Source organism: Peromyscus maniculatus, chromosome 8, assembly GCF_049852395.1.
Source record: "Peromyscus maniculatus bairdii isolate BWxNUB_F1_BW_parent chromosome 8, HU_Pman_BW_mat_3.1, whole genome shotgun sequence".
Classification (NCBI taxonomy): Eukaryota; Metazoa; Chordata; class Mammalia; order Rodentia; family Cricetidae; genus Peromyscus; species Peromyscus maniculatus.
The window spans coordinates 72299497-72311915 of record NC_134859.1 but is presented as its reverse complement, the minus strand read 5'-3'; the positions used below and the strand labels follow the sequence as shown (position 1 = coordinate 72311915).

General features: G+C 39.2%; 1 protein-coding gene across 9 annotated transcripts in view; it reads right to left on the bottom strand.

Annotated features, from left to right (window-relative positions):
• Window positions 1-12419, bottom strand: part of Bcas3 (BCAS3 microtubule associated cell migration factor) — a 502165-nt gene that overhangs the window by 357725 nt on the left and 132021 nt on the right. For all 9 annotated transcript variants that reach the window (XM_016001738.3, XM_042282536.2, XM_006983187.4 and 6 more), the window contains exons 12-13: window positions 11743-11913; window positions 4947-5040 (exon numbers count right to left, since the gene is read on the bottom strand). In XM_016001738.3, coding sequence (XP_015857224.1) covers window positions 4947-5040; window positions 11743-11913 — 265 coding nt within the window. The remainder of the gene's footprint in view (window positions 1-4946; window positions 5041-11742; window positions 11914-12419) is intronic.

Sequence of the window (12419 nt, the reverse complement as noted above, 5' to 3'; positions counted from 1 at the left end):
TAACATCCAGTTCTAGGGGACCTGATGCCCTGTTCTGGTCTCTGTGAGCACCAGTTAGCACAGGATACACATACATATACAAAGACAAAACACCTTATACATAAAATAAATACATTGTGGGGGAAAAAAGCCATGGCCTAAAAGTTCTAAATTTGGTGAAAATGGGTGGTGACATGAAGTGTCAAGCACTGTCCTGTGAATGCTCCCAGTGATACAGGACAGTGTGCGCTTACAGAGTGGCAACGTGGCGACTCTCCTTCTTCCTCAACAGTGCTGGAAACCAAAAACTGGTCTACAAAGTAGTGCTTTCACACAAAAGTTCTCTAGAAAATGTTACTCATTTTGTACCTAAATAATTGAAAGCAACAGCCATATACCACCCATATTGAATCTACAAAGGTCTCAGCAAGGCATTTCTAAACAAATCATAAATACCACCATTAAAATATTTGTTTTGATTCTGGACTCAGAGTCACAGCTAATAAACAAGTGTGGGAATGTGAAATTAAAAAACAAACTGAACACAGCTGCTCAACAAGAAGTTTCACAAGTCTGTTTACTGGCATCTCTTAATTTCGTTTCTGAAAGGTCCCACAGAGCACAGAGCCACCAGTCACCCGCCAAGCCGTCTACTTGCCTGACTAATCCGCATGGTGGTGGTACTCCATCGCGCACAGTTTACAGTATTTTTAACACTGCCCAGGAGTATGGCTTGTTCTTGCTCTCATAGTCCAGAACATGTTCATGTAACTGTCATCTAAGACTATGTCACTTTTTAAAGAAAAAGACTAAAACAAATTCTTTATACCATACCCTTGAGTTTGACATAATTCATACAAGAAAGCTGGCTTGTGAAGGGCCAGCTTTAGAGACAAAACACCACCCACTTCTTTATTATATGTCCTGATTGTTTCTTTAAAGAACTTCCCTAAACTTCAAAAATATATTCCAAACACTATGGTTATCTGTCATCTATTACATGCCCCATGGAAATGCCATTTTTAAATATCAGGGCACTAATTAGAGGACTAATTATACAACATAGTACCTAACAGTATAATTCTGCTAGTGGAGGAGAAAAATTTCATTTTATATCATCACACTGATAAGCTTATCTGTAAGGGAGGACTCCAACGGAAAGTAACCAAAGGCACTTCATCTTCCCTGAACATCTGAACCACAGCTACCTATTTAGACATCTGTGCACTTCACTGGCAAGAACACACCATGTGTGAACATGCACACCTAGATCCAAGGAGTAACAGGCAGCCCTGAGAAGAGAGAAAACACTAATGAAACCTGGGAATGTAGACCAAGCCTCTGTCCCACCACCCCAGGCAAAGAATGAGGGCCACCCTGGGCTACATATGACAGAGAAGGAAGGAGGTCACCTGATGACAGGAACTGACTAAAGGAAGCTATGGCTAACCAGATAACTCTTTTATAAGAAACTGAGTAGATCCTAATTAATACTTGCTTTAAAATTGAAAAAAAACATCAAGATTTCCAAATCACCAACAAGTGGCTGTTTCCCTCATCACAGACAACTGTGTGTCTTCTATCCTCTTGCTCCTCATTAAGCAATAGCAGCATTCACAACAGGGGAAGTATCCAGAGCCAAACAATAATGATCTCAGATGAAATGTAAGCAACTGCATACACCTCTGTCAGGGCTGGAGAGACGAGGCACGTACTGATCTTTAGAGGACTTGGGGCCGGGCCCCAGGACACACCTGCAGCTGACAACTGTCTGTAACTCCAGTTCTAGAGGAGCTGAACCTTCTTCTGGCCCCCACGGGAACCGTGTGCACATGATATACATTCAGGAAAGATAATCACACACATTTTTTTTCTCTGCCTATCAACTATAACATAACATTGTTCAACCTGAGCAAGACTTCCTTATAAAGGCACTACCTAAATGAACTCTGCCAAAATGACACACACTCAAAAACAAAGCTCCCATACAATGAGCAAATAACTTCGTTGTCCAGCGTTCTGAGATGTTTATCAGACGGACCCTGCACTCCTGGCCTCGCTCCTTGGCAAGCATTTATTTCTACACAGGCAACAGAGTTGTTATCGCCTAGCTAATCATCTTTGTAGTCAACACTTTGAACTGATTTTCTTTTCAAGAACCGACTTCTCCAAAAATTATGACACCTGCAACAGACTCATTTCTGTATTTCAACCAGCATCCTGTCTTTCCGCCATAGAGTTTACTTTCCCTTCCTTGTTAAGACCCCACTTTAACTAAGAGTGACACAGAGAAACTGTCCCTTCAACTGTGTCTCCAAGTTCTCACAGGACAGTGTAGTAGCCCTGGCCAAAGAGAGGGTTGAGATGAAACCGGGAAAATCAGAATTCATATTTTGGCAGACAGCTTTGAATAGTTTAGTACCAAAAACCCTTCTCAAAAAATGGAGAAGTTTGTGAGGATCAATTCTTTAGAAAAATATTTATTAAAAAGGCAAAATAAGCACTTAAGATTTTCTTTATAAAGTAAACAGAGCTATCTTAATAGTGGAGTCACTTGCCTAGCACTTGGGAGGCCCTGGTCACAATCCTCAGCACCACAAAGATGAGAACAAACAAGTAAATACTGATCATGGTGTGTGTGTGTGTGTGTGTGTGTGTGTGTGTGTGTGTGTGTGTGTGTGTGTGTGTGTGTGTGTATGTATGTACTATATGGTAATTCCCACCATATTCAGATAATTATATAATAAAAGCAAATTATAAAAAAAAATACACATCAATCATTGTGCACAACTCACAGGTATAACAGATACTTCAGTGGAGCATTGACTCAGAAATAATCAGCCCATTTGGGTCAGTAGCTTCTTTGTGAAGCATTTCCAATGATATTAACAAGCCTCACAGATAGCTATTATGAAATTATATGCAACCAGTATAAGGAAGCTCTAGACACATGAAGCGTATCAAAGTGAATAAATTACAAAGCATTGGTCAAATATCAAAAGAAAAATGAGGAAAGAAAACAGAACAAAGCTGGCTGGGTATACAGCTCAGTGACAGCATTTCCCTATCACGAGCCAGTCAGTCCCTGTTCAGTCTCCAGGACCTCAAAAACAAACAAACAAAAAAAAAAAAACCCTAAATATTCTATTGACCAGATTCTTTTATTTCCAGAGCAGAGAATAAACCGCAGAGCCATGAATCCATAGTTGGGACAAGTTAAAAAGAATGTATTCCATAAGCAGGCCAATATACTGAGATATTCGCCAGGCAGCAGACATAGAAAGATGGACTGGATGACAAAAGATCCCGAGCTGGAAGGAAGCTACGGGCTCACAAAGGAAAGAAATAGCTAAACAAGTGATCATCCCCAAATAAATTATATCATACCTATCAACACAATGCTCTAGAACACAGGGAAGCAAACACAACATTTCTGTTTGAACCTTATCAGACGTGCAGATCAAACAGCAAATGGAAAGTTGTAGGTTTCAAAGTAAAACCACAGAGAACTCATTGTGGACAGTGACGAGGTGACGGTTAGCTTTACACCACGAGTATGTCCTGTGTACAATGCAACATCAGAATCAGGAGAACGCCTAGGCAGCTTCCCACGTCCGAAGTGCTCATGGGTGATGTGAATGCAGATAATTCAAAGGAAAGTGGACATAAGAGACAGAATTACAATGAGTCATGCTGCTTACCCAAGGCAGAGAGATACAAGCGAACAACTTCTCAGAGCATGTCTCCAATTTGAACTTAATTCCCCTAACATTCAGAGAATTTCAATAGCTATTTGTCTATCTTAATTAAATCAATCTTACTGATCAACCACTATAATAAAAATCTCTCTTCATCAAAAATGACTAATTAGGATATCAGAAGGAAGATTAATCAAAAGTGCTCAATATGACTTTCTTGTTATCATTCTTTATTTTAAAATGGGAAAAAAAACAGATCTTTCCCATCAATTCAAGTGATATCATAATTCCTAAAAATAAGATAAAAATGCTAAGACTCTCACATCCATCACCCAAACGAGCAGGACCTGAAGACTATAAATTTAAAAAGACAGAATCAGCTCTGGAACAAACACCCATTTCATCTTTTGTTTAGAAATCATATGTTTTAGGTTTCACTTATTTCTACCAATGTCAGTATATATCCAGCACAGACTGCAAACCAAGAGACCGACATTCACCCTGTCCATTGTTATAGTGTGAGAACTGGCTGGTTCTTGCTTCGGGAGAACTGTTCCTAACAGTGGGTGAGTACAAAACTACTGTTCTAGCTCAGACACCAATATTTTCTTAATAAAAAAATTTAGAGGAAAAGTGGGTAATAGGGCGTTCCACATTTTTATTAACATTAGTCATCATCACATGCCTTAAGAGCAAGCAGAAAGGAAGAATAGGAGAGAAGGACAGAGAGAAAGAACTAAAAGTAAGCTTGTGCGATGTCATGTGGAAACATGAATCCTGTTACAAAGAACATGTGTCTGTGGTACATTAAGATTCTAGTCTGCAATACTGATGATGCAATATAAGGCATGAAGTCAGGAGCACTGCTTACATTAACTGCAGCATTTCAAACATCAGTTTACAGATAATTAAAATATAGTTCTGAATAGGGCAAGGTGGGATGAATTGTGAACTTAGTCATTCAAAGATCACTGGTCCTATTATTACTTACGATACACATGCATCGTATTTCTCTGTGTGGTTTGTACATATGCATGCAGTACCTACAGAGGCCTGAAGAGCGTGTCAGATCCCCTGAGGCTCAAGTTACACGCAGTTGGTGAGTAACTATATAGGTGCTAGCAGCAGAAGTTGATCAGCCCTCTAAAGTCATAGCAAGGGCTTTTAACTGGTGGGCTATCTCTCCAACCCCAGCCCGATTACAGACTTTCCATCTCCAAACTTATTAGCTAGAAAACTCATGAGATAGATGTTTTTTGAAAAACTTACCACTAGTATTAAAAGCCATGCAGCACACTGGCTTCTCGTGGGCGGGGAAGTGGGCCACGATGCCATCACTGTCTGAGTCCTCACTCACAAGCACCTGTGAAAAGGAAAGGATGAAGGTTAACCTTAGTCACTAATGCCTTAGAGGCCACAGCACACACTCCTCAATCCCTCAACAAGATGCTTGCACTGCACTGAATTTATTCTCATCCAAATGAACTCCATCACCAATCCAATACACTCCTCATAGAAGATGGATAATCTCCAAAAACAGCCACTTAAAATGATTACAGAGAGATTTGCTGGGGGAAAAAAAATCATTATTTCCCCTGATTAAAAAGAGGTTGATGGGCCAAGGCAGTGGTGGCGCGAGCCTTTAATACCAGCACTTGGGAGCCAGAGCCAGGTGGATCTCTGTGAGTTTGAGGCCAGCCTGGGCTACAGAGCGAAATCTAGGACAGGCACCAAAACTATGGAGAGATACCCTGTCTTGAAAAAACAAAAAAAGTCGAATGAAAAATATAAAAATAAGCCAAATAATAATGAAGTATGATACATAACAGTTTGTTTTATGTTTGATATCTTTTACATTTAATTATATTATTCTGTGCGCACACAAGCGATAGTTTGCAGGAAGCAGTTCTTTCCTATCATGTGATCTCAGGGATTGGACTCATGTCATGAGGCAAGGCAGCATGCACCTTTACCAGCTGAGTCATGTTGGATTTTGAATTGTGATTTAACTTTATAGTTAAATCACAAAGTTTATAGACAGAAAAGGGGACACTTTGAAAATACTGTTATACCATGCACAGAAAAATCAGAAGATAAGGCAAGATTCCCGGCCTGCCTGGGGGCAAAGCAAAAATCTAGTCTATAAGAATGCTGGTCATAGCTGGGCGGTGGTGGCGCACGCCTTTAATCCCAGCACTCGGGAGACAGAGACAGGCGGATCTCTGTGAGTTCGAGGCCAGCCTGGGCTACCAAGTGAGTTCCAGGAAAGGTGCAAAGCTACACAGAGAAACCCTGTCTCGAAAAAACAAAAAAAAAACAAAACAAAAAAAAAAGAGTTATTAAGCCGGGCGTGGTGGCGCACGCCTTTAATCCCAGCACTTGGGAGGCAGAGGCAGGCGGATCTCTGTGAGTTCGAGGCCAGCCTGGGCTACCAAGTGAGCTCCAGGAAAGGCGCAAAGCTACACAGAAAAACCCTGTCTCCAAAAAACCAAAAAAAAAAAAAAAAAAAAAAAAAAGAATGCTGGTCATGTCCTAAAGGGGCTCGAAGCAGTCACCCCGAAAGATGCAGAGTTGGTTCTTTGCCTGAAAGGCACAAAAAGGAATGCACTGTGGCAGAGTTGAAGGTTTACTTGGGCTCAATTCACATGCCATAAAGGTCACTCATTTCAACTTCACAGTTCAATGACACAAAATAAACATGTATAATACTAAATAAACTTTCTCAATAATCTGTTTTATAAAATGTCTTCAATTGTTATCTTTAAAATTTTTGTATTATTGCTCTGGATAGACATCTAATTCAACTTATGAATATAATAATCATGTTATCTTTTCAAAAAATTATTTTCTGTGATTTTTTAAAATTATTTTTCTCTCATTTATGTTCATATCATTATTTCTTCCTTTATATTTTGGGGGGGGTTGTTTCGTTTGTTTATTGGTTTGGTTTTTTTGGGGTTTTTTGTTTGTTTGTTTTTTGTTTTTTGTTTTTTTTTTTGGTTTTGGTTTTGGGTTTTTGAGACAGGGTTTCTTCTTGTAAAAGTCCTACCTGTCCTGGAACACACTTTTAAGATCAGGCTGGTCTTGAACTCACAGAGATCTGTTTGCCTCTGCCTCCCAAGTGCTGGGATTAAAGGTGTGTACCACCACTACCCAGCATTCCTTCATTTTTTTTTAAAGGTTATACTATTCTCTTCTTAAGGAGAAAGTTTAAAGTACCTCCCTCTCATAATAAGCACTGAAATCTCGACATTTGGTTCCACATAATACCATAAATTTCAGGATATTTTTCCTTCATCAAGTTCAGAATACTTTCTATTTTTTATTAAGCATCTTTTATTGACCTGTGATTTATTTACAAATCCACTGTTTTTTGATAAGCATTTAGAGATCTCCTGAGTTTAATTATTTTGACTGTGCAAAGAAAACATGTATTGGGCCATTAAGAAGGCTCGCTCAGCAGTTAAAAGATCTTGTCCCACAAACCTGACTACTTGAGGTCCAATGGAAGGAAAGAATTAACCCCACATGTATGACATGACAAGCATGCACATGTGTGCATGTAGGTGCGGGCACAGGAAGGACAGAGAGAAAGACATACAACTTTCCATGTAATGGCTGAATACAACTATTCTAACACTATTGTTGCTTACATAAAGTACTTTCATAAAAATGGTAGCTTTTGATCTAATCTTTCTAGATACCTTGAAATTTGATTCTATTTATAGCAGCAACACAGAGATCATTGATATTGTTGGATTAAATATGCTATATACTTCAATACATCAAAACTATTTGTTATCCAAATAATCATCTTTTATGTTAAAAAAATAGCTTTAATGGAGGATCCTAGTGTACACCTATAATCCCTGGACTAAGGAGGCAAAGGCAGGAAGGTTTGGGTGTTAACTATTTCTAGTAATTTCTTAGTGGTCCCTTAGTAGACTATGATATGTATATCAACATCCCCTTTTGTCAATGTTGAATGAATTCCAGTAAAATGTAGGCCCTTTCTCCAGAGAGAGATCACACTCAAAAGTACTCCAGATATTAAAAATGAAACAAAAGGAGGCATGTGTGCATATCTTTCTGCTTTCTGTTTCAGGGACAATTTCTCTTGTATGTTCTGTGTTCATAGATGAAAGTCTTGCTGTGTAACTCAGGCTCACAGGCAACCGCTTTGAGCTAAGACCTGCATTCTGCTTCTACTTTGTGACTCCTGGGACTCAAGGATTATGCCACTACAACTGGCTATCATTTCTTCAAATATCGTTTCTGTCCTTCTCTTGCCCATTTCTAAATATTTCAAATGCAAGTGCCAATCATTTGAAAGGCTTCTGGGCCTATGCTAGTAACATCTTTATATACTTATAAAGATGCCAGGAGATAAACTGCATCTCTAATGCCAATACTGGACAGCATCCCCACGCTTTTCCTGCCAATGTGACTTCTTTATAGAATATACAGGGAGTATATGGAAATTTGCCAGTTGGTCAACCCAAGTCAGAGTCTCTCTATCAAAGAATCTCTTGATTCTATATTCAGATAGAAATATATGAAAACAAAGTTGATGAAATGACGACTCTAGAAACGAATGTTAAAAACATCAACATTTGACTCCATTTATGTGACGCTTTCAACATCACACAAATGTGGAGAAGTACATCCACAGTTGTCAGAGAAGGAAATAACAGTCAGGTGCAGTGGTACACATGTTCATTCCAGCATTTGAGAGGCAGAGGCAGGCAGTCTCTGAGTTTGACGCCAGCCTGGCCTGTATGTAAAGTCCCAAGCCAAGCAGCTACAAAGTAGACTGTTTCAAAAAGAGAAAATTATATAAATAAATATCATGTACCCTCAAAATACAAATGAAGAGAATGAGATGCAGTCAGGGTTGAGAGATGGGAATGAATTACTTCAAAATTAATAGATGCAAGTATAGAATATATCCACAAACTTTTGAGTTTCTCCGAGTATAGTATGTAGTTTTAACTTGCAATTTCCTTAAAATGAGTTGTGCACATTAAATTTAAATATTTTTTCTGTGAAATATTTTTGTCATTTGCCCAGTTTCTGTTAAATGTGATTAGAAATTGAGGCAATTAGTATTTTACTTAATTTGATAGCAACACTAAAAACTGCTTCCAGCAAAAAAACACATTAGTTTTGATATACAGGAAAACTCAAGGTATGATATGAGGTCCCATAACTGTTCTCCTTACAGAATTCATAAGGTCAAACAAGTACACACACTGGGAAGGGTCCTCTGCATTGTTTCATTATTGTGCCTAAAGCTCCAGACCACTAAAACCATCATTAGCCCCTGATAATTCTCCTAAGGCAGGAGCTGGTCACTTATCTAAGCAGAGCGAAGTCATAATTTGCATCAACAACTATACTAAACAATATAACACACTTTAACTAACACAAGGTGTATAAGAATACGTGGTCTGGGACAAAACCTAGCTAAGATTTAGGCCACCATTCTGAAGTATTTTATTTCACTTATTGGTTTTGCCACATTGCTAACTTCGATTACATAAATGTGTAAAAGGCAAATCATACCACTTAACTTCTCCAGTCAAGAAATGCTTTTAAATAAAACATGAAAGTAACAAAGATGAAAATGGACACAAAGTCAATTAAATCCATTCCTCCTTAATGCAGTTACCATGCAATGGTCCCATCACCATAAAATCAAATTAATCAATACAGCAACAGAAAGATGGTGCATCCGATTTTCTATGCTGCCAGAGTGAATGTGAAACTACATTAAGTCCCAGTGGATTTAAATCACAGAGGACACGGGTGACTCCTGCAATGTAGCCGGAGGGACGGGCACAGCAGAGGTGGTGAAACAGCAATGGAGTGGGCCGGACCGGGGAGGCTCTGAGCCACCATTCCCTTTAATGCTCTGCCGTGCAGTGCAAAAGATCCTTGTCTCCAAACGGAGACGCAGGGGGCCTGCTGAAAAACAGATTCAGGAAAATGAAGAGGCAGCATGCGACTACATGACTCTAAGTCCTTTGAAAAATAGTTCTGAACACCTATCTCAAAATTGTGATGCTTCCCAAACAACGATGGAAAAAACAATTTACACGTGATAAGTCTTGAAAAGCTTCTTTGATTTGTTAACCAAGGAAAGATAAACTTTTGCAAATCCACAATCTATAATGCCTTGATTTCCACATCACAAAACCAAAAGTTCCGTCCCTCCTCCCATAACTCCCATATCCCTTCACTGTTTCCCAGGCTGGCCCCTGAAACCCAGGGCTCAAATGGTGAGTAGCTGGGACTATAGCTATCACATCCAAGTGGCATTTGAAAAAAGAATATACGTATGTGCCTCTCCACATGAGTTCATGTTCGTTCCCCCACCTCCACCCCATGCCACCCCACCCCACCCCACCCCCGCTGCCACCATCCTAACATTCAATAGAAAAGTTTGCTAGCATATATTTAAAAAGAAGAAAATCAATACAAGCATATATGTATTTGGTTAATCTGAAAGTTAATATGGAAGAAATAGAAAATTATAATTTTTAAATTTTAAATAAAACATAACCAGGGGGCTGGAGGGATAACTCAGTGGTTACAAGTACTGACTGTTCTTCCAGAAGTCCTGAGTTCAATTCCCAGCAACCACATGATGGCTCACAACCATCTACAGTGACATCTGGCTCTCTCTTCTGGCATGCAGGGATACATGCAGGCAGAACACTGTATACTTAATAAATAAATCTTAAAAAATAATAATAATAACCAAATTTAACAACATGGAATTTCAAAGAATTTTTTGTTTTAATTGCACCAAAGTTCGCTCTTCTCAAGTACCTTTTGATCCCTGCAAAGAAAATAGCACACAAGTAGCTGCCAAATAAAAAGTTTCATTAAGATGTTGACACATATATAGTGGAAGCTGACTCCTCAACAGAACATGCAATTCTTCAGAGCGGGGTGGCGCACGCCTTTGATCCCAGCATTTGGAAGGCAGAGGCAGGCAGATCTCTGTGAGTTCAAGGTCAGCCTGGCCTACAAAACAAGTTTCAGGACAGCCAGGGGTTTTACACAGAGAAACCTTGTCTCAAAAAAACATTAATGGTGTGTTTCATAAACCTCTTACTTTTCAATCTAAAAACATTTTAGATTATATTTGTTATAACAACAACCTTAAGTATTAAGATTTAAAAATTATGTCCTTTCAGAATTATATTTTAAAGACTAGAACATGAAATAAATTTCATGACTGACTGAAGAGAGGTGGGAGAAGTCTTGCCAAAAACATCTTCCCAACAACCTAAGATACAAAGGCAAACGTCTTGCATGTGTCCTTGAACCAGACAAAATTAACTAGACTTAACCTACTGTCTGAAGACAGAGGAGTTTCCCCAGGCTATGGTCATGTATATTTTGTGGTTTGCAATTTCAAACTTCTATGTGTTTTGTTAAGTTTGGTTTCTGTGTTTTACTGTGTAGAAGGGCATGTGTTAGCTGGGCATGGGGTGCCTGCCCATGAGCCCAGCACTCAGAACACTCAGGCAGGAGGAGGACCACTGCTGGTTACCTGGACAACATGAAACCTTGTCTTCCAGGCGCTAAAAGAAAGAAAAGGCCTTCAAATTTCAAATATTAGACGGAACTATGTCACACTAGCCACTGCTCCATACTGTTTTATTTCCACCACATCTGCAAGTGAAAGACTTGCCTCAGTCTGCTGTCCTGTCTTCTCATTTTAGGAGAAATTTATTAATCTTGGGATGTAGATTATAACATGACATTGTACCAAAAACCAGTGTGAACAGAATAGCACAAACAGTATTTACAAACACATGTTCTGAGAGAGAAGAGAGAGGACCTCTGTAGCTTTCCCTTTAGGTTTTAAGCTTTAATGAAGATTGAACTAACAAGCGGCAAATGTCCCTTGCTTTCCTAGAAAAGGTGAAAAAAATCTGACCTGAATTGATTCAAATTTCTAAAACTACAAATTATTCATCTCTTTGGGCCAAGTACCTTTTGGGTCCAGGCTCTGCAGGTAACACAAATGTCATTCCTCGGGAGCTCTTACCTGGCCCTCTCCAACTGTCTCAGTGTCTATGACTGTGATGATGCCTGGCACCAAGGGGCTCCGTCTTGAGTTGCTGTGGATGGCAACGTCATCTTCTGTCACCCCTGAGGGCAGTGTGCCTGTCAGCTGAGTCACCACCTTCCCAACCATCGTCAGGCCACTTTTCAATGTCTACATAACAAAAGACAAAATGGATGACTTACGACGAAATGCAATCTCTAAACAGGAAATATGCACTTGAATCATTTCCTAGCCTCAAGTCCTTATTCTCTTACAATATTTTATATAGCAGTAAACACCACAGATTTTCAGTCTGCCATTCAAGAGGATCTTGAAACCTACTTAGAAGACTTCAAGGAAAAGTTGCTGATGATGTGCCAAGTCGGTGTGTTAGCAATAATGTCATAATTAAATGATACTGATTACAAGCGTAGAGCTGTTAAATTTAATAGCTATATAGTTACTATAATATATATATATATATATATATATATATATATATATATATATATATTTTTTTTTTTTTTTTTTTTGGTTTTTCGAGACAGGGTTTCTCTGTGTAGCTTTGCGCCTGTCCTGGAACTCACTTGGTAACCCAGGCTGGCCTCGAACTCACAGAGATCCGCCTGGCTCTGCCTCCCGAGTGCTGGGATTAAAGGCGTGAGCCACCAACGCCC